This window comes from Cydia amplana, chromosome 15, assembly GCF_948474715.1.
Source record: "Cydia amplana chromosome 15, ilCydAmpl1.1, whole genome shotgun sequence".
NCBI lineage: Eukaryota > Metazoa > Arthropoda > Insecta > Lepidoptera > Tortricidae > Cydia > Cydia amplana.
Window position 1 is genome coordinate 15,921,365 of NC_086083.1, and position 19,818 is coordinate 15,941,182.

General features: G+C 38.0%; 4 protein-coding genes across 4 annotated transcripts in view; all 4 read left to right on the forward strand.

Annotated features, from left to right (window-relative positions):
• The window catches only part of LOC134654661 (zinc finger BED domain-containing protein 4-like), a 1,082,235-nt gene that overhangs the window by 375,158 nt on the left and 687,259 nt on the right, over positions 1-19,818 (forward strand). The window lies entirely within an intron of this gene.
• LOC134654469 (uncharacterized) lies at positions 2,875-10,416 on the forward strand. The gene is made up of 5 exons (XM_063509910.1): positions 2,875-3,118; positions 3,179-3,378; positions 5,368-5,478; positions 9,753-9,876; positions 10,391-10,416. The coding sequence occupies exons 1-5, from the start codon at positions 2,875-2,877 to the stop codon at positions 10,414-10,416; spliced, it is 705 nt and encodes a 234-aa protein (XP_063365980.1).
• Positions 13,197-13,990, forward strand: LOC134654470 (uncharacterized). Its single transcript, XM_063509911.1, has 3 exons — positions 13,197-13,333; positions 13,424-13,615; positions 13,879-13,990. The coding sequence occupies exons 1-3, from the start codon at positions 13,197-13,199 to the stop codon at positions 13,988-13,990; spliced, it is 441 nt and encodes a 146-aa protein (XP_063365981.1).
• LOC134654471 (uncharacterized) lies at positions 16,783-18,085 on the forward strand. Its single transcript, XM_063509912.1, has 2 exons — positions 16,783-17,914; positions 18,038-18,085. The coding sequence occupies exons 1-2, from the start codon at positions 16,796-16,798 to the stop codon at positions 18,083-18,085; spliced, it is 1,167 nt and encodes a 388-aa protein (XP_063365982.1). The 5' UTR covers positions 16,783-16,795.

The following is a 19,818-nucleotide window of genomic DNA, read 5'->3' on the forward strand; positions in this document are numbered from 1 at the left end:
ATTTAAAACACAAAAATGTAAACCAAACTTAGTGTGAATAAACGGCTTTTTTTTTTTTTTTATATAAATATGAAATTAAATAAAAGTGTAGTTGAAACGAGAAGTTTTACGCAAAACTTGATAGCAAAGCTTAGCGTGATCTAGCTATAGGTACTCATTATAAATGACATTCCCATCATAGTGTTAAAATGTTAAATATACAGGGTGGGCCCTGTAACTAAAGCAAAAAATTAAACCATAGGTTCTACTCCTAAAACAATAAAACATTTGTTCAGCACTTTTAAAAATTATATAGTCTTTAGATTGTCTCTTTTTCAAACAAGCTAAATAGTATTTTCAATGTATGTACTTCAAATTCCGTCTAATTGACATCGCCCGTCAGTCTTATCACCCTACAGACAAAATCAATTTCATAATATGTTGCGTGTTTGAATCAATTAACTTTAAACTGTAATAAAATTCAAACCGTAAGTTATTTTCAAAAGTCGTTGAACAAAAATTGTCTAGTCTGAGGATTAGAATCTACGTTTCAATTTTTTGCTTCAGTTACAGTCCCCCCCCCCTGTATGTCAGAGAGACTAGATGAAGCACCGGGCTTCTGAGTACCCGATCCAGTCGGCCGTAGATATGAGCGCCGCGCCGGCGCGCCGCCGACGAAATTTTCGCGCCGCCGCCGCCGACGCTGCCCTATCGGCGTGGCATCGGCGTGACCTTGGTAGTTACTACTACTTTCAGAGGTTTAAGAACCAGATAATATATCTTAAATCGAGTTTAGATCTATAACGGCGCCACTTCGAATAGTTTATAGGCATTCAAAAGGTATTTTAGGCCCATATAATTCAAAAATATCGAAGGTAAATGCAAATTTATTTGTCTAGTAACCGCGCTACTAGTCTTGGGGAAACGATTTTTTTAATATCAATTTAAACATCAATATGCTCGTAATAAACATACTGATTTCCTTCCATTTTTATTGTGGAACGTACATTACAATTTATAGATTGTATATACACTAGATATGTCAATCACAATGAAAAAATTACCTGTGATCAAATCAACTCTGGCTAACGTGAGACTCGAATCTTTGGAGTATCGACCCAATGCATAACTAATTTTGCCAACTGTTAACCATCCGTCATTTACCGCGAATTTAACCATTGCAAGCATGATTAATCGTCTTTAAAAGGTATAAAAAGGGGTTAATTTTGAGATATTAATGGTTTCCACGTCCAAATGTCCAGCCGTTGGCTTCGCGCGGAAGGGCGTCGGAATCGGGTCTTATTTAAACTTGGCCACTGATCAAATTTCAAGCTTTGCTCTCTCGCAGCTCAATCTTTGGCCTTGCATCGCTTGCATGGAAGTAAGTCACTATCTGAACCTGTAAGTTTTTGGCCCTGTTTGGAGCTCAGCTTTCGGCCTCTTTTAAAACTCTTGAGCATTGGTCCTTGTCTGATCTTAGCTCCATTGCAGCTCGGCCTTTGGCGTCGCACGAATGCGCCCGCAGGAAAGCTCCAGATCTTTAACACTATGGCTTCGGTCTTTATTAGCCTTCGCCCTCGCTCTGCTCTCTTGTAGCTCCTCCTCGCACAGAAGCGCGCTGTTGGCGTTCGATTCTTAGCTGTATGCTTACCTGCAGCTTATCCTCTGGCCTCGCATTGGGAGGCGTCGAAATCAAGTCTTCGGTGTTACATGGAGCTCGGCCTTGGGCCTCACTTTTTGACATAAATCGGTTTTGTTGGGTCGATGTTGGTTAATGACGGAGCTCGATTTTATTAAAAAAAAAATTAAAATTTAAATCTATTTATATCGCTAAAAAAGTACTTAAATCTACATACATTTGTGTGCAAAATCTCTAGTATGAGATTATGTGCGCGGTCACTAAAACTCGCGTTTTGATGTTACCTAATAATACATTGAGTAATTCGAAATGTAAATATCTACTTTTCTTAATTTAACTAATGGGTTTATTTTAGTTTGTTTGCCAGTATATTTGCCAGAGCATTATCATTTGTGAAATATTCCTTTAGAATTTTATTGAGTTACGATGATTTTCTATTTTCTAAAATGTGTACTAATTCCTTAAGTAATTTATTTAATATATCTGAACTGTCGACAAGACGTTCCCTGATACAGTATATCCGCAATTTTTAACTTACCACAAAAGATAAGGGCCTCGCTAAGATCTTCCGGCCTGAACCTCGCCAAGATTAAGACCGCCTTTGATGCAGCGCGATACCGCCTATCCACAGTTTATACGATATAAAACTTTTTTCGTATCATTACTCAATAAATTATCCTTGAAAAAAGAAAAAGCATTTATTTTATAACTTTCTTACAGCAAAAACATGTTTTTTCGGTAAAATTTTGGTTTGAATTTTTTTTTTCATTAATCGAAGGTGTTTCAAGGCCACGCCGCCGATTCGCCGCCGCCGCCGACCAATTTTGACCGGCGCGCCGCCGCCGGCTAAATGCCTATCGGCGCTCATATCTAGTCGGCCGTACGCCGTGGTCGTTCGTTTCAATCGTCTCGCACGCAGCACCGTAGTCGTAGTCCTCCGCGCACCGCCGACCGAGTTGGGTACCTACTAGCAAGCTCGGTGCTTGGAGACAGAGAACTCTTCAATAAACTTGCGCGTAATGACTACGCATACGTTGGTCAACACGTGACATTATATTAATTTTAGAGCATTTCAAATAATTTATTATACAATATTATTTTGTGTTCAAATAAATAAGATATTTTTTGTTATAGGTACCTAGCTCATGGATTATCTTTCAAGTCACTATCACATTAGTACCGACTCGGCAAAAGTACAGTGGCTAAAACAATTTATAAAACATTGAAAGGCATATGGATAGCCTTTAGGCGACTACATGCCACAGCCAAGTCAAGAAGAAATAAAAAGAATAGCCGAGGATTTTTATTTAAAATGGCAATTTCCTAACTGCATGGGCTCGGTAGATGGAAAACACTTCAGAATAAAAAAGCCCCCACTCAGTGTTAGCGATTATTACAACTATAAAAGGTATTTTTCATTGGTTCTTCAGGCAGTGTCAGACGCAGATTATAAATTTATAGCCATCGAGGTTGGAGGAAAAGGCAGACAAAGCGATGGTGGTACTTTTCATTTCTCAGTATTGAATAAATTGTTAACCACTAATAAGTTTAACGTACCAGCACCACAAAATCTGCCAGGCTCAAATGTGAAATTACCTTATGTTTTAGTAGGTGACGAGGCTTATCCCCTGAAAACGTATTTAATGCGTCCTTATCCCTCCACGAATTTAAACACAGAAAAAAGAATTTTTAACAAGAGATTGTCACGGGCAAGAGTAACGATTGAAAATGCATTTGGTATTTTGTCCAATAAATGGCGTATTTTTATGAGATCCATTTTTTTTTTATTTTTTTATTTTTATTTTACTTTATTAGGTACACTAAACAGACATCGTACAATATCATGGGTAATACAATTGTACATTATGGCTTAAATCTAGCACGAGATCCAAAACAAGTGTACACAGCATGTTTTACAATTTAGCGGAAATATTACAAACTAATTAACACCATATTATAGCTACAGTGAAAAATATCAGAGAAGAAAAAACTATCTAAACATTACAATATAACGAGTAACGAACTTTACATATAAAGACTATTAAACATCACAGATGAAACAAACTTAGAGGATTAAGGCAGATGTCATCAGTTTAGTGGGAGAAGAGGAGAAGAGGACGCCAGCCAAGCACTTCCTATTCCATTGAGACTAGACATGAGCGCCGATAGGCATATAGCCGGCGGCGGCGCGCCGGTCAAAATTGGTCGGCGGCGGCGGCGAATCGGCGGCGTGTCCTTGAAACACCTTCGATTAATGAAAAAAGAATTCAAACCAAAATTTTACCGATAAAACATGTTTTTGCTGTAAGAAAGTTATGAAATACATAAATGCATTTTTTATTTTCAAGGATAATTTATTGAATAATGGTATGAAAAAATTGATATCGTATAAACTGTGGATAAGCGGTATCGCGCGGCAGAAGAGGCGGTCTTAATCTTGGCGAGGCTCTGGCCGGAAGATCTAAGCGAGGCCCTTAACTTTGTGCTAAGTTAAAAATTACGGATTGACTGTATCAGGGAAATGTCTTGTCGACAGTCCAAATAAAATCGAGCTCCGTCTGACGGAGTCCTTCATTAACCAATATCGATTCAACAAAACCGATTTATGCCAAAAAGTGAGGCCCAACGCCGAGCTCTATGTAACACCGAAGACTTAATTTCGACGCCTCCCAATGCGAGGCCAGAGGATGAGCATACAGCTAAGAATCGAACGCCAAGTGTAAGCTTGGCTAACGGCCTAACACCTGGAGCGCCGATTGCAGCGAGGGCTATTTCTATGCGAGGCCGAGCTGCAAGAGAGCAGAGCGAGGGCGCAGGCCGATAAAGACTAAAGCCATAGTGTTAAAGATCTGGAGCTTTCCTGCGGGCGCATTCGTGCGACGCCAAAGGCCGAGCTACAGGAGCTAAGATCGGATAAGGACCAATGCTCAAGCGTTTTAAAACAGGCCGAAAGTTGAGCTCTAAACAGGGCCAAAAACTTGCAGGTTCAGATAGCGGCTTAATTCCATGCGAGCGATGCAAGGCCAAAGATTGAGCTACGAGAGAGCAAAGCTTGAAATTTGAACAGTGGCCAAGTTTAATTGAGACCCGATTCCGACGCCCTTCCGTGCGAAGCCAACGGCCGGACATTTGGACGTGGAAACGCTTAATATCTCAAAATTAACCCCATTTAATACCTTTTAAAGACGTTTAACCATGCTTGCAATGGTTAAATTCGCGGTAAATGACGGATGGTTAGCTGGCAAAATTAGTTATGCATTGTATCGGTAATCCAAAGATGTGGGTTCGAGTCTCTCGTTAGCCAGAGTTGATCACAGTTAATGTTTTCATTGTGATTGACATATGTCTAGTGTATATATACAATCTATAAATTGTAATGTGGAACGTTCCACAATAAAAATGGCAGGAAATCAATATGTTTATTACAAGCATATTAATGTTAAAATTGATATTACATAATTTCGTTTCCCCAAGACTAGTAGCGCGGTTACTAGACAGATAACTTTGCATTTACCTTCGATATTTTTTAATTATATGGGCCTAAAATACCTTTTGAATGCCTATAAACTATTCGAAGTGGCGCCGTTAATGATCTAAACTCGATTAAAAATATATTATCTGATTCCGAAAGTAGTAGTAACTACCAAGGTCACGCCGATGCCACGCCGATAGCGCAGCGTCGGCGGCGGCGGCGCGAAAATTTTGTCGGCGGCGGCGGCGCGCCGGCGCGGCGCTCATATCTAATTGAGACTAACACAAAACACGCAAAACTTATCATAAAGGTCGCATGCCTATTGCATAATATTGTGCGATCCAGAGATGGTAACTCCGATAGAGATTTTAACGAGTATATGATGAATGTAACAACAAATAATAACAACAGAACAATGCTATCAAGGCGCAATAATCGATCGTCAGCAAGTGCAATCGCCATTCGTGATCAGTACAAAAATTATTTTGTAAGCAATGCAATCTAATATAGGTAATTAATAAACTTTCTTACCACTAAAACCAGGAAAAATGTCTTTCATTTCACCCCACAGCCTTTTTATTACATGCCGCAACTTATGTTGAGGATGCTTTGGCATCCATATTGCAGGCCTGTTTAATATTTCAGAAATAAACTTTTCTGTGTCTATAGTGATATTCGACATCGCGCGCGGATAATACAATACAGTTTGTTTCAATATCACCGCCCGATCCGTGCCGCCGCTAAGACCGGTCGCACCGCTCTGAGTCGTGGCCGCGCGTTCGCGCGCCTTGTCTTTGTTTGTTCCGCCCGCCAACCCGCTCCCCGCAGTCGCCGGTCGCTCAAGTAAATCCGCGCGCTTGGTCGCCGATGCGGAAGTTCGTGTCGTCTCTTATTGCCCGCGCTGTTTTTGTATTATGGGCGATCCGCTAGTCGCCGCCGCCGAAGCAGGTCGCGCAAAGTCGTGGCCAGGCGGTAAGCGGTGGGCTCGCGGCTCGTCTCGTGGCTCGCAAGCTCGTCGAGCCAATATAATTTAAACACTAACGGCACGGCATAAGGTTTATAACCGAATGACAAGCCGAACGCGAGTGTAAGCGGTGGACTCGCGTCTCGTGGCGCGGCTCGCGGCTCGTCTCGTGGCCCGCGCGAGAGTCTAATCTGCCTATCGGGCTTTCAATAACTAATATTATATACAATCACCTAATGTTGGTACACTCATTACACTGTAATAGCCATACTTTATTTTATTTTTTATTTTATACTATTTTATTTTGTGTCATTCAAACGCTTTTTTGACGCGCGTTGTAAAAGCGCTCGTGCTAATGTGGCCTTACTGTTTCGTCCAGTATTATTGCAGTTTACCACACAACACCTGTCGTGACCCATTTTTAGGGTTCCGTACCCAAATGGTAAAAACGGGACCCTATTAATAAGACTCCGCTGTCCGTCCGTCCGTCCGTCTGTCACCAGGCTGTATCTCATGAACCGTGATAGCTAGGCAGATGAAATTTTCACAGATGATGAATTTTCTGTTGCCGCTATAACAACAAATACTAAAAAGTACGGAACTCTCGGTGGGCGAGTCCGACTCGCACTTGTCCGGTTTTTATCGTAAGTATGATTTAAAGAACAAAATAACTGAGAAGTATGGGAATTGACAGAAACACTTTACACGTTGTCCGGCCACTCCAAGGGAGGCATTTATGCGTTAGAGGGAGCAAGTGATATTGCTATCTCATTCTACCGCATGGCTGTGTCCCTTGGAGTGGCCCGCGCTGGTCCATCGTGAAGAGGAGCCAACCAATGATCTTTTATACAAGATGAGCCATACCCTAATATAACAAGCGTAAAAAATGCTTATTCCAACGTGACGTTGCAGCATTACTTACAATTTGTTTACAACTTCATACGCAAAACGCGTAAAAGCGACGGCACAATTAAAAGACTACCTAAGTAAAAATAAGACGGCTAGTGTTTGTTACTTGCGCGTTGAATTCTAAATGAATGACGCTTCTTCGGTAATTGGCGCGAAACGTAAAACTTAAGAAAAATAAATCATAGAATAAGATTTTTGACAGAAAGTGCAAATCATTTTTGTGCAGTTCTATGTAGTACTTAATGTACCTACCTACTTGCTACCGAAGTTAAGAGTTTTCACATTTAGTTATGTAAATAAAAGTTAAGTTTGTTTTTCTGAATAATTATAATTCCTATAAAATAATTATTGTACACATTGGGACTATTTTCTTATTTGACGCGACCCGGGCAATAATATGGCCAATAATAATCTCTAATTTGCCAATTCTTATACTAATTACAAGAAAAAAATTGTTCAAGTAAAAGTTGAAATGTATTATTATGTATTTATCTTATTTGTACGACAAGCACCAAACTCTGAATGCAACTTACCGTGACATGTCTGATATGGTAATCTATGTACGCGCAGTTGGTGCGTCCTTGTCGCTCTTGATGATAAGAACATAATCTTGTCTCTTTCTTTCAGACGCCCGAATATGGCGTACGGTTTATTTCATAAACCGAAGAAAAACGGATTATTTTAGCTTTTAATTACGAGTGATATGTGACGTCGTCAATTTTTTTGCGCTTTTGTGGATAATTTGAACATTTTAACATAATGCAGGTCGGCATTTTGGTGCATAGTTCACGTTATTTGTGGAAAAGTATTAGCCAGTGTACAGTTGTACACCTCTCGCTTGCGTCAGGCAGACTGAGACAAAGTGTCCAATTTGTCACAAGGTGAGTGCTTCAATTTTCGTACGTGTATGACGTATCTTGGTATAAAAGATCATTGGAGCCAACCATAATTGCCATTTTTGGCCACATCAAGCGCTGCGATCGTTTCGGCTTCCCCTACCGCCCGCTTTGCACGGAGCCAATACTAACTTTTTTATGGCGTTATGGAATGTGGAATGGCATGTAAATTATGGAACTCGCACCCCTAAGTCTTCGCCAAAGATTGTCAGAGGGTTTAGGTCATTTTTATTATAATCTACCAACATGCGTGATCTCGAAATCGACGACTCAAAATCATGCAGATTGAATAGTCGATGAAATTAAAAATTAATCACCTCTATTCCAACCTCAGGAATTTCTTCCATCCCTGTTGCGGCTCGAATGCCCATAATCGAAAGGACCCGCTCCTCTAGGTCAGTCAATTTAAGCTTGGATGCTGGACCGCCGCCAGTTTTTCGAACGGCCCTGTGTATTTTTGCCATTTTCTTTTTGGTGTTGTTTCTTAAATCACACCAGACCTTACACCATACATTCACATTAAAAAAATGTTAAGTTAATCAAAACATGTAAGCAATAAAAACATTACTTATTAGAAAGTAAGTTGTTATGAAAAAAAGGAAAATACAGTATGTATCAGAACGAAAGGCCAAGAAAGAGACCCATTAATGTTTAAGTCATACTGAGCAACTTTTACTATGGGACCAGCCCCGTAATCGCGAAAATAATTGACTCTCTTTGAGGAAATTTCAACATCAGACCAGCAAAATGTATGAAACATGCATTTTTTTTCCGCGTTTTCGGGGTTAGTCCCATAGTAAAAGTTGCTCAGTATGACTTAAACATTAATGCGTCTCTTTCTTGGCCTTTCGTTCTGATACATACTGTATAATTACAGAGCGGTTATACATACTTTTCGCCATTTTTCAATGGTCTTAGATCCTCCTATCGCTTCAGAATTTAAAGTCGCCTGTAGACGCTTCCACAGGCGAACATTTTCAGCCTTTCCTTGTAGACCGTCTGTCGGCTTACATAGGTCGCCGTTTCTGTAAGGAGAGAAAAGACACTGAACTACAATCCGCAACTGCAATAAATATATCATCGTAAAGACGGATCTGTACATACATACCTTTCCATGAATTCTACGAGTAGTTGGAATTGCGTTGCACTTGTCCGCATTTTTCTTTTTGTTACAAAACGTTTATTTAAAGAGTTTTACGGAAAAATGGCAGCTTTCATTGTTAGCAACATTGAAAAACGAACTAAAGGTTCCATTTTTAAAATATTTTAAAATCATAAGAATATATTACTGCAGAGACCGTGAAGTAAGGGATTGCAGGACGTGATTGCGGCAGGATAAAGCGAGTCTTGCAATCCCTGTTCCGGCCAAGGATTGTATTAGTGCTTTTCTCAAACAATGTAAGAAAATATTATAATTAAAATAACTACTAAGTAATCAAGTAAGTAATAAACATATTTAAATTGCCGCCTATTTATTTTTTAAACGACATTTGAAAAAGCTATTCGAGCACCATGTTTAACCGCTTATAAATTTAGTACCATAGATTTGGTTTTTTGATAATTATCGTTTTTTCTTTCGCCATAATACGAAGAAAGACGCAAGATTCATATGAAACGCTATGATGCACCAACTAGCGCTCTCAGCGCGTCCAAGAAACATTCGTCTCGTGTAGTCAACGTGCAAACGTATCCCTTCGTGCTCGTGCGGGCGGCAGCACTGCGCAATCCTCGAGTTCCTCGACCAATCGCAGCGCCGCGCTGTACATGAACGCCGAGAGAACGCAACACTGCGATTCAACACACAGCGATAACGCAACGACGCCGTTTCGTGTTTGAACAATTTAATTTGTTAATAGCACAGTTAGATAACATCATAAATGTTATCCGCCTCAGGACAATCCTCCTCAAGTGAGCGCTATCGCTACCAGCAGCAGTGCAAATGGCGTTAGTGTCAAGTCGGAGAACTTCAAACTGCCCCGGGTCGTCATAAAATCATTCACAGCCATGATCGATAAGTGTACTTCTTTTTCAGCAGTGCAAAAGCTGTATTATCTTAAAGGTTTTTTAAGTCATGAACGATTTAATAAAAAATCTTCCATTAGAAGACAACAGCTACCCAGAAGCACTGCGCTTACTAAAGGAACGATACGATAATAAAGTTCGAATTACACAAGAACATATTAATACACTGCTAGATATGCCTACAATCACGCGATCTAATGTCACTAATTTACGAAATTTTATTTCAGTTTCCTAACAACATCTTGCTGCTCTGCAAAACCTGGGTGAGCCTGTAAATAAGTGGGATGCCATAATTATTTGCATCCTATCTAAGAAGAATGTATAAACCTTGATGTGCATTCAAAACAAATGTCCATCGCAAGGTTGTTGATAAAATAACAACAAAGTTGCCACAGATTCCTATTAACAAGTCACACATTACATTGCCTACTAACTGCAAACTAGCCGATGAGAATTTTAATAAGCGTGGTGATGTGGATTTGCTGCTAGATGCTGGTATCTTCTTTCAGATTCTTCTGACGCAGACGAAGAATAATGGAGACCAAGCAAACAAACAGCCTATCGTGACTGCGGGCAGTGCAAGTACTTCCACATCGAGCTTTACAACCTCGAGTGCTACAGCTTCGAGTACTTCAATCACTACACCATGAGGCCCTACACTAGTGCAGACATCATTTGGCGTGATCATCGGTGGTTGAATGCAGCTACCTGCAAGAAAAAAATCCAAACAGGTAATATCTTTGCTTTGTAGAGAATGCAATCCAAGCGACCTGTCAAGTGCATTTGGGGAAACTGAAAAGGTGCTTGAGATTTTCTTAGATAAAATACCAGAGCAAGACTATTGCGAAAAACCTTTTAGGGAATCTCTACAAAGCTAGCAGGTAATAAATATGAGATCTCACTGCCTAATAAGGTCCCTTTAGAGCAAATCAACTCTTGAGTTAGGAAAATCTTTTCACTTGAACTCAATGGATGTCTCATTCTAGAAAAGAGGTTCCATGTGCCACACAATCAAGCTCGTTTCACAAAATATGATGGGCATGGGCAATTAATCCTGCATAATGAAGATTGTATATTTTCAGAATATTCACCTGTGCCCACCGAGTAGCCTGAACTGAAAGCTGATCATACCAGTGCTCTGTGCCTTACAACCACAGCGCACCACCCTGATCTCTGAAATAATAAAAAAGTTCTCTACTATAGCAAAAATGACTTGTGTTCTTGCATAATATCCTTAGGTTTTGCAATAATGTCAAACCGACTTCTCAGAACCTTAAGGGCTTCTTTACCATAGTCGAACTCAACAAGACCCTCATGTTAATAGTCAAACATGAGCAAACTCAATTATTTTCAGTTGACTTAAAGATGCTGCAATCTCACAAGCAAGTTAAACGTAATTTAAGGCTACTGACTCCTTTCCTTGATAGCGAAGGCATTATACAAACTGGTGGTCGACTGCAAAACGCGTCGCTTGCTCATACTGTGCAGCATCTTGCAATATTGCCAAAACAGTCTGCATTAAGAAACTTGTTTATAAGAAATGAGCATATGCTCATTTCTTATAATCATGTTTCTTCTTAGTAAACATATATATGTTTACTAGATACAGGACAAAATGTAATCTTATGTTATTCATAACAAAGGCACTGTTTAACCACTGTAAAAAAGATTATACATAAATGTGTAATGTGTTTCAGACTAAATGCCGTTGCCACAACTCACCTGATGTGTTTCATGCCTGCACCATGGTTCACTCCCAACAAGCAAAATTATCCCAGAACGCATACTTTATGAGGCTATTTGGATTTATAAAACTCCAATTATAGCATCAAAATTGGCTAGTGCGCTTTTTAGAGCATAATTAAATGCCGTTTTAACTTGAGCACATTTACTACTATAACTTCACCTTGTAACCGTTTACAAGAACAGATTTCCTGGCCATTATAGGCATAATTTATCTTATAAAAGCATACACTAAGAGTGATTACACTTAGGAGTAATCACTCCGGTTACTTAGACTTATAAGCGCTTATAAGAGAACATCTGCGGGCCGTTATAATCTTATATAAATAAATAAATAAATAAATATTATAGGACATTACTACACAAATTGACTAAGTCCCACGGTAAGCTCAAGAAAGCTTGTGTTGTGGGTACTCAGACAACGATATATATAATATACAAATACTTAAATACATAGAAAACAACCATGACTCAGGAACAAATATCTGTGCTCGTCACACAAATAAATGCCCTTACTGGGATTCGAACCCAGGACCGCGGCTTCACAGGCAGGGTCACTACCCACTAGGCCAGACCGGTCGTCGATGACTCCTGTAAGAGCCAATATCAAGAGTATATATACTGAGGAGTAATCACTCCGGTTACTTAGACTTATAAGCGCTTATAAGAGAACATCTGCGGGCCGTTATAATCTTATGACTCCTGTAAGAGCCAATATCAAGAGTATATATACTGAGGAGTAATCACTCCGGTTACTTAGACTTATAAGCGCTTATAAGAGAACATCTGCGGGCTGATATAATCTTATGACTCCTGTAAGAGCCAATATCAAGAGTATATATACTGAGGAGTAATCACTCCGGTTACTTAGACTTATAAGCGCTTATAAGAGAACATCTGCGGGCCGTTATAATCTTATGACTCCTGTAAGAGCCAATATCAAGAGTATATATACTGAGGAGTAATCACTCCGGTTACTTAGACTTATAAGCGCTTATAAGAGAACATCTGTGGTCCGTTATAAGCAAATATAAAGTTAAATTACTTGAAGTCATTTACAGTTCTTGTTTGGTTTTGCATTAGCCTAAAAGTGGATACTTTTCTCTCACATTGGAATTATGCAAAAATTAAGTACTTGATATAATGACCATTTTAGTCTATTAACTGCATTTATTATGTTAACTTTTCCTCTATATATATTTGTCATGTGCCTTTATAAGCTCAAACTCATTTATAGTGGCTTGCTGTAGTAGTATTATAGTCCAACTAATTCCAAACGATCCCTGCCGAAACTTTTTTAAGGCCACTTTTGCTTGACCTTAACCAGTATAGGCAAAAATGTGTTTAATAGGGTTTTGCATATTCTTTTATGAGATATTATTTTGGCTATTTGAGACATGTTGTTTATTCTTTTCAATTAGGTAATTCACGTTTAAAATGGATTTAAATAAATGGAAGCGGTTTAAAAAAAGTGGTTCATATAAAAGAAAAGTTAAAAAAACATACCAGGCAATGTTTACAACATTGAATACAGATTTTATAAATGCACCTGGCCAAGTCCGAGTCGTCGAAATGGGCGAGGGTTCTGTACAAAATAGTAGTAGATTTAATTTAGACGAAAAAGAATCAGACTCCGAAAGTTGTGCTAGTGAAAAATCATTGAGCGAGGTTGAAAACGGTAATGAATTAGAAATTTCAGATTATAATTTGTTCAAATGAGAATTATTTTCATTTACTTACAATAGCTGAAGGAATGTTACAACATTTTATTGAACGATTTAAAAGTATTTATGGAAAAGACTATCTAGTAATGTGCACAATCTCTCGCTCTTGGTTGACGAGGTGAAAAAATATGGAATCCTTCAAAGCTTTAACGCGTACCCCTTTGAAAATAAACTTTTCTGCATAAAAAAAATGGTCAGACAAGGAAACAAAGCACTTCAACAAGTAGCTAGAAGAATAAATGAAATGGCTTTAGTGGATATTGACAGGCTCAGAGAAAACAAGAAATGTTTGACAATAAAGAAAAGTAAACGCGGTAAATCTGGTTGAATTTTAGACTTCTAGCAAAGGAGCAAGGTAAATGGTTTTTAACCAACGAAAATCATGTGGTGGAGTTTATATCATATTTCAAAAACAATCAGAGACAAGAGCAAGACGTAGAAATACACGATTATCGTATTGGAAACACTCAAATTGCCTTTGCGGAACCCATAAGCTCATCTTTTTTAAATATTTGTAAATGTGATTGCAGGGAACCTAATAAGTCTAAAAATAGTTATAAAGTTTCAAACATTAAGTGTAAGCTCGTCAGCGTTTTGTTAGACACAAATTTATATTTTGTGCCATTACTACATACTTTATAAATAGGATAAAGAAAACAAATAAAGGAAATTTACTTTTGAGTTTTTTATTTATTAATCAAATCAATAACAGAGTTGAATTCAATAACATAGTAAGCATACTAATATGAATAATTAAAATGGAGACGTACTCAAATCAAATTTAGTAAAAGATGTAGTTTTATTACCTTATAATTATCATAACAGGAACTTTAATTTACTTATCATATTTAAATATATTCAGTAATAGTCGTTTATGCAACTGTTATGTAATGAGGGGTCTTAAAACACAAGTGTGGTTCAGGTCACACAAGTGTTTTAAGGCCTAATTATATACAGTTGCATAAACTACTTTATCTAGAAACATATCATAAGTACCTACTCTAATAGATGGGTTCAGAAGCCGTAGGAAATGGCCAGCATTATTACAACCAAGGGGGAGGCAGCAGTGGACTTCTTATGGCTGATATGATGATGATGATGATGAAGTTTAGAACCAATTTCACTATGAGAACTTTCTTGTCTGTGGTAGTAGGTAAAACCTGTACAGTAATGTTATTACAGTATCGATTTCTGTACTTGAATGTTATTACAGTACCTACAGATTTTTTAAATTACAGATAAGAAAGTTCTCATAGTAAAATTGGTTGTAATAAATAATAATGCTGAACATTTCACTAATGATTATGTGAGTAGATAAAAGTAACTGTATCAGTTCTGTAACACCGTTAAAAACTAAATTAATTTTTAATATGCGATGTGTTAAATCGACGTAGTTTTCAAATAAGTTAATAATTGACTGAATTATTTAAACTGAAGTTTCAAATGCGCCAGAGGATGTAGTTTCTGGTTGGGGTTGAACTACTGGAAGTGCATTATCTGGTGGAGGTGGCTGAATCGTTGTAGCCGCTGATGCTGCAATGGTATCCTTATTTGTTTTTTTGCCTTTAATCCTACGTTTTGAAGTAGACATCCTTTTGTTACTCTCACATCGTGAACGGGAATGTTTCAAAATAATTTTTCAAGATGATTTTTCAGAATGTGCATGGTACATTATCGAGTTACAAATTACAAATCTCACATTCGTCGCTTGGATAGTGATCATAAACCGCGTAGATATAACAGTTTTCACACCACATCTTATCTTGGCATAGCAGGTGACCTGATGTCGTCTTGATTCGTTATAAAATGTAACTCTCTGTTGTTGATAGAAACTTCAGTGCGATATCTTTTAGATAACAAGAAGTGTGTATTTTCCAAGGCCATTTTAAGTTCTTTAGAGACCGATAATCATTTTTGGTCAAGAATCGGTCGTTATCCATAAACGTAACCATACTTTATCTTGATCGTTGATACCTGAATAAATAAGTATAAAATTTAAGTCTAATCACGAAATATAAACAAATAATCTTTTACAGAAGAAAACCGACTTCTCAAAGTAGTTTGAAATGCCATATAAATTAATGTCTGGTCACTGTCTGGTATTTAACTTTCACGATTTTTAAACATTATTAAATTGCACAACGGGACTTTTGAGGGAAGACGGGAAGGTTTGAGGAGTTCCCTCGATTCCTTATGGATCCCATCATCAGAACTCGAGCTTGACAAAAATGGGTCTTAAAAACTTAACTTGCTTAACAAACATAACGAAGAGGACAAATCGCCAAACGTGAACTATGCGTCGTTGAAGAGTTCCGTTCTGATTTTCATCAGCAGTTCCACTTCATCATAGGTCACTTTTTTGGATGTATATGCTTGATTTGTTGACAAAAACACAAAAATCACTATATATATGCCTTTAAGATTTGAGGGGTTCCCTCGATTCCTCATGTAGCCCATCATCATAACTGGGTTTGAAAAAAAACGGGACCAATCTGTATGCATACATACAAACAAAGAAAGAATTTTCAAAATCGGTCCAGTAATGACGGAGTAATAAACATAAAAAAAAAACATACAACCGAATTGATAACCTCCTCCTTTTGAGATTTGGAAGTCGGTTAAAAATCGAGCGGAACCCTTGCGGCGACGCTTAGAATCACAAAATATTAGGTACCTACTAATTAAGGATCAGTCCGGGAAATTTTATTTTATTACTTTTTATAGTTAGGTTTTTGTGTCGAGGGTTTTTTATTTTAATTTTGCATTGCTTAACCCTACTTTGGTAAGAACATGGCGAGTTCTTTGGTTTTGCCACATGCCGTTATAAAACCATGTGCACCTATTATAGTACTATAACGCAATTCAAAATGCCTACTGCGAAAATGGCAGCTACCTGTACAATTTTCTAAACAAATTGATAAATATTAATATGTAAATATTCCAAATACAAGAGGCGCGTTAAAATTTTAACCATAAACGTGATAGACTTCACAGAAAATCCATATTCCCCTACGTATGTAGTACGCTAGAAATAGTAATTCACCAAGACATTAATAGAATTCACATTCATTACTTACCTTATAATTTGCTTGAATTACAAAAAAAAACACAATATGTGAACAAGTGTTTGGCAACAAGCGATTCCGTTCCACGACTATTCAGATATGGAATTATAAAAACATTGTTGAGAGCGTATTAATCTCACTTTTTACTATAACATACTTAGAGTAGGTTTAACAGGAGTATTTAGATTAAGGTAGTTCTATTATAGGAGTACTATTGGCGTAATTGGAATTTCAACGGGCCATTATAAATATCTTATAAGTGCCAAATAGACTTGGAATTATAAAAGCATTGTTGAGAACGTATTAATCTCACTTTCTACTATAAAAAACTTAAAGTAGATTTTACAGGACTATAAAGTGAGAAGAAGTCCCACCTCAAATCATGCCTAGTACACTGCAGTGTGATAATATATGTAGACTTTTGTCCTTCAATTGTAAGTCCATAAAAAGGTCTGTCGACTTTATTAAGGCGTGTTGTGAGACGTGTGATATAATCGCCTTGCAGGAGACGTGGCTCCTACCACACGACCTACCATACTTGGGGAGCATACATGAAGGATTTGGGCATGCAGGCACGTCGGCGGTGGACACTGCGGCGGGGATCCTGCGCGGGCGACCCCACGGCGGTGTCGCCCTCTTGTGGCGGAAGGATATTTGTCAATCGGTGTCGATAATCGAGTGTGATAGTCCGCGGTTAGTGTGTATTAAAGTGACCACCGGTGGTCGGCAGTTATTGATTATGAGTGTATATATGCCTGTAGACATAAGTGAGAACTTACTGGAATTTACACAATGTCTTGGAGAAATTTGTGCCATAGTGGAAACTGCTGACGTAGAATCTGTGATAATTTTGGGTGACTTTAATGCGCATCCTAGCGAGAACTTTGGTAAGGAACTTTTGGATTTTTGTTTAGAGAACGGTTTAACTTGTGCTGATATTGTTAGGTTAGGTTTACACTCTGATAGTTACACTTATCTTAGTGAGGCGCACGGATCGAGACGTTGGTTAGATCACTGTTTAGTATCAGAGTTAGTGCTAAAATCTATTGTTGATATTAAAATAAATAATGAGGTATATTGGTCGGATCATTTTCCGATGGTGTTAGAAATTAACATAAACATTGTGAGATGTAAAGTAAATTTGGGTAATAGACCGCGAAATTATGTAATATGGGGTGAGAGGAGTTCAGAACAGGTAGGTGAGTATCATGACACCTGCAACAACAGGTTGCGTGATATTGACCTTCCTGAGGAGCTCAAAAAATGTTGTGGCAGGAACTGTGACAATGTGGGACATCATATGATTATAAACCATCTGTATAGTAGAATAGTAGGTATTTTAGTTGAGGCGTCTGTATTGAGCTGTAAAAAGTCTGTAAAGCGGAAAGGAGGATATATTACAGGATGGAACAAACATGTGAGTGCGGTGCATAGGGAGGCGAGACTGAAATTTCTGGAGTGGGTAGCTAGTGGTAAACCTAGGTCGGGAAGTATATACCAGGCCCCAATTTCACCACGCCGACATTTGTCAGTGACATATGTCGGGTGACAATTGTCAAGTGACAGGTGACAAGTGACAACTTCGTAAACTGTTTTTGTATAGAAGTGCTTATAAACATGACAGGCATTTAGTTACCAATTTCCAATGGTCCAATTGACAATGATTTGGTGAAACAAGAGTAGTTTTTATAAGTCGACATATTTGTGAATTTGTCGGTAATTCTTGACATGAGATCGGAGCTGTGTCAGGCTTGGGTGACAATTGTAGTGTTTTCGTTGTTAGCAAACCCCGTTATCATCGTTGCAGTTCATTGAAAATAAACGTTCGCAAAACTGTGTACCCTAAATTCGCCTTTAGGGTACAAATAAAAATCGCTTTAAATCGCTTTTAAATTCTTCTTAACTAGCATTAAATCATAATTCCATTATAAATTGTAATTGTTGCCTATGAAGGCGTTTAGTAATTCAACATTTAGGATTTGGAATAAGTCTCAGTATAGTTTTCATAATAAAAAAATATATATAATGCGAAGTTGGGGACCGGTAGCGAAATTAGGTATGTTTAGATAGGTATTGTAAGTTAAATTTCCGACATGATTGTAAAATTGTTATGGAATAAATTATCTTATCTTATCTTATCTTATTGTTTTCTTAATAATTTACTTGGGCGAAGTTGGGCACTAACAGTAAAGTTAGGGTTTTGGTTAGTTAGAAAATGAATCTCCGCGAAAGCAATAGTGGTGATATTCTTATACAAGGGAATATATAAAGTACGAATAGATTCCTACTTTGACGTCACTGACTTTGCATTTGCAGAAAAAAATACTTAAAACGAACAAAAAAATAATGCTTTGACGCCTTGTCAACAAATAATGTAGGTATTGTAATTGTAATTAGCCTTTATTATTGAAGCTGGTACATAACATATATTAATTTGATTTATCAACTTTAGCTTCAACTCGTCCTTTGACGTAGGCCTCCTCCATAGCTTTCCATTTGTTTCTTTCTTTTGCTGTTTGCATCCATTTACCTCCTATTCTTGTTAAATCATTCGACCATCTAAACTTTTGTGGGCCACTCTTTCTTTTATTATATCTAGGGCACCACTCTACAAGGTCTCTTGTCCACTTATCCAAGGTTTCTCTCATCATATAATGTAGGTATACGCTGCATTAAATGGAGTCGGGACACAGATGGGATCTCAATCAATATCATGTTAGTGATGACAACACGGCACATCGAAAGCAATTAACGATCTCTTGTGAAGAATTGACAAATATGTCGACTAGTAAACATTACCCTTGTTTCACAAAATAATTGTCATTAAATTTAAGATGGACAATTGTACTAAACTACCTGTCATGTTTATATCCGACCCGACATATCCGTTCCGACTGAACATCTAGCGACCTTCACCAAGGAGGAGTTTTGGCCGAAGGGTGTCAAGTTTCGGCGGTTCCGCGGCCGGTTCCCTGACACTGCGGGGTTGCGTAATGCATCGCAATCATAATGTGTTTTTTAGTGTTTAGTTATATTTTTATAATATGTATGCTAGTTATAGGTATTTATGTATGGGCCACTAGTTGCCTGAAATAAACGATTTCATTTCATTTCATTTCATATGAAGTTCTATACAAAACAATTTACGAAATTGTCATCTGTCACCTGTCACTTGACAATTGTCACTCGACATATGTCACTGACAAATGTCGGCGTGGTGAAACAAAGGTCTGTCATTTTTTTGACAATTGTCGTACCTGTCAGCTTGGTGAAATAGGGGCCAGGACATGTGTGACAGTAGGCGCAGGTTTAAGTGTAGGTTAAAGTGGTGTCAAAACCACCAGGACCAAATTAAAATGGATGTTTTGGCCTCCCATCGCTCAAAGGGTGATTTTAGGTCCTTCT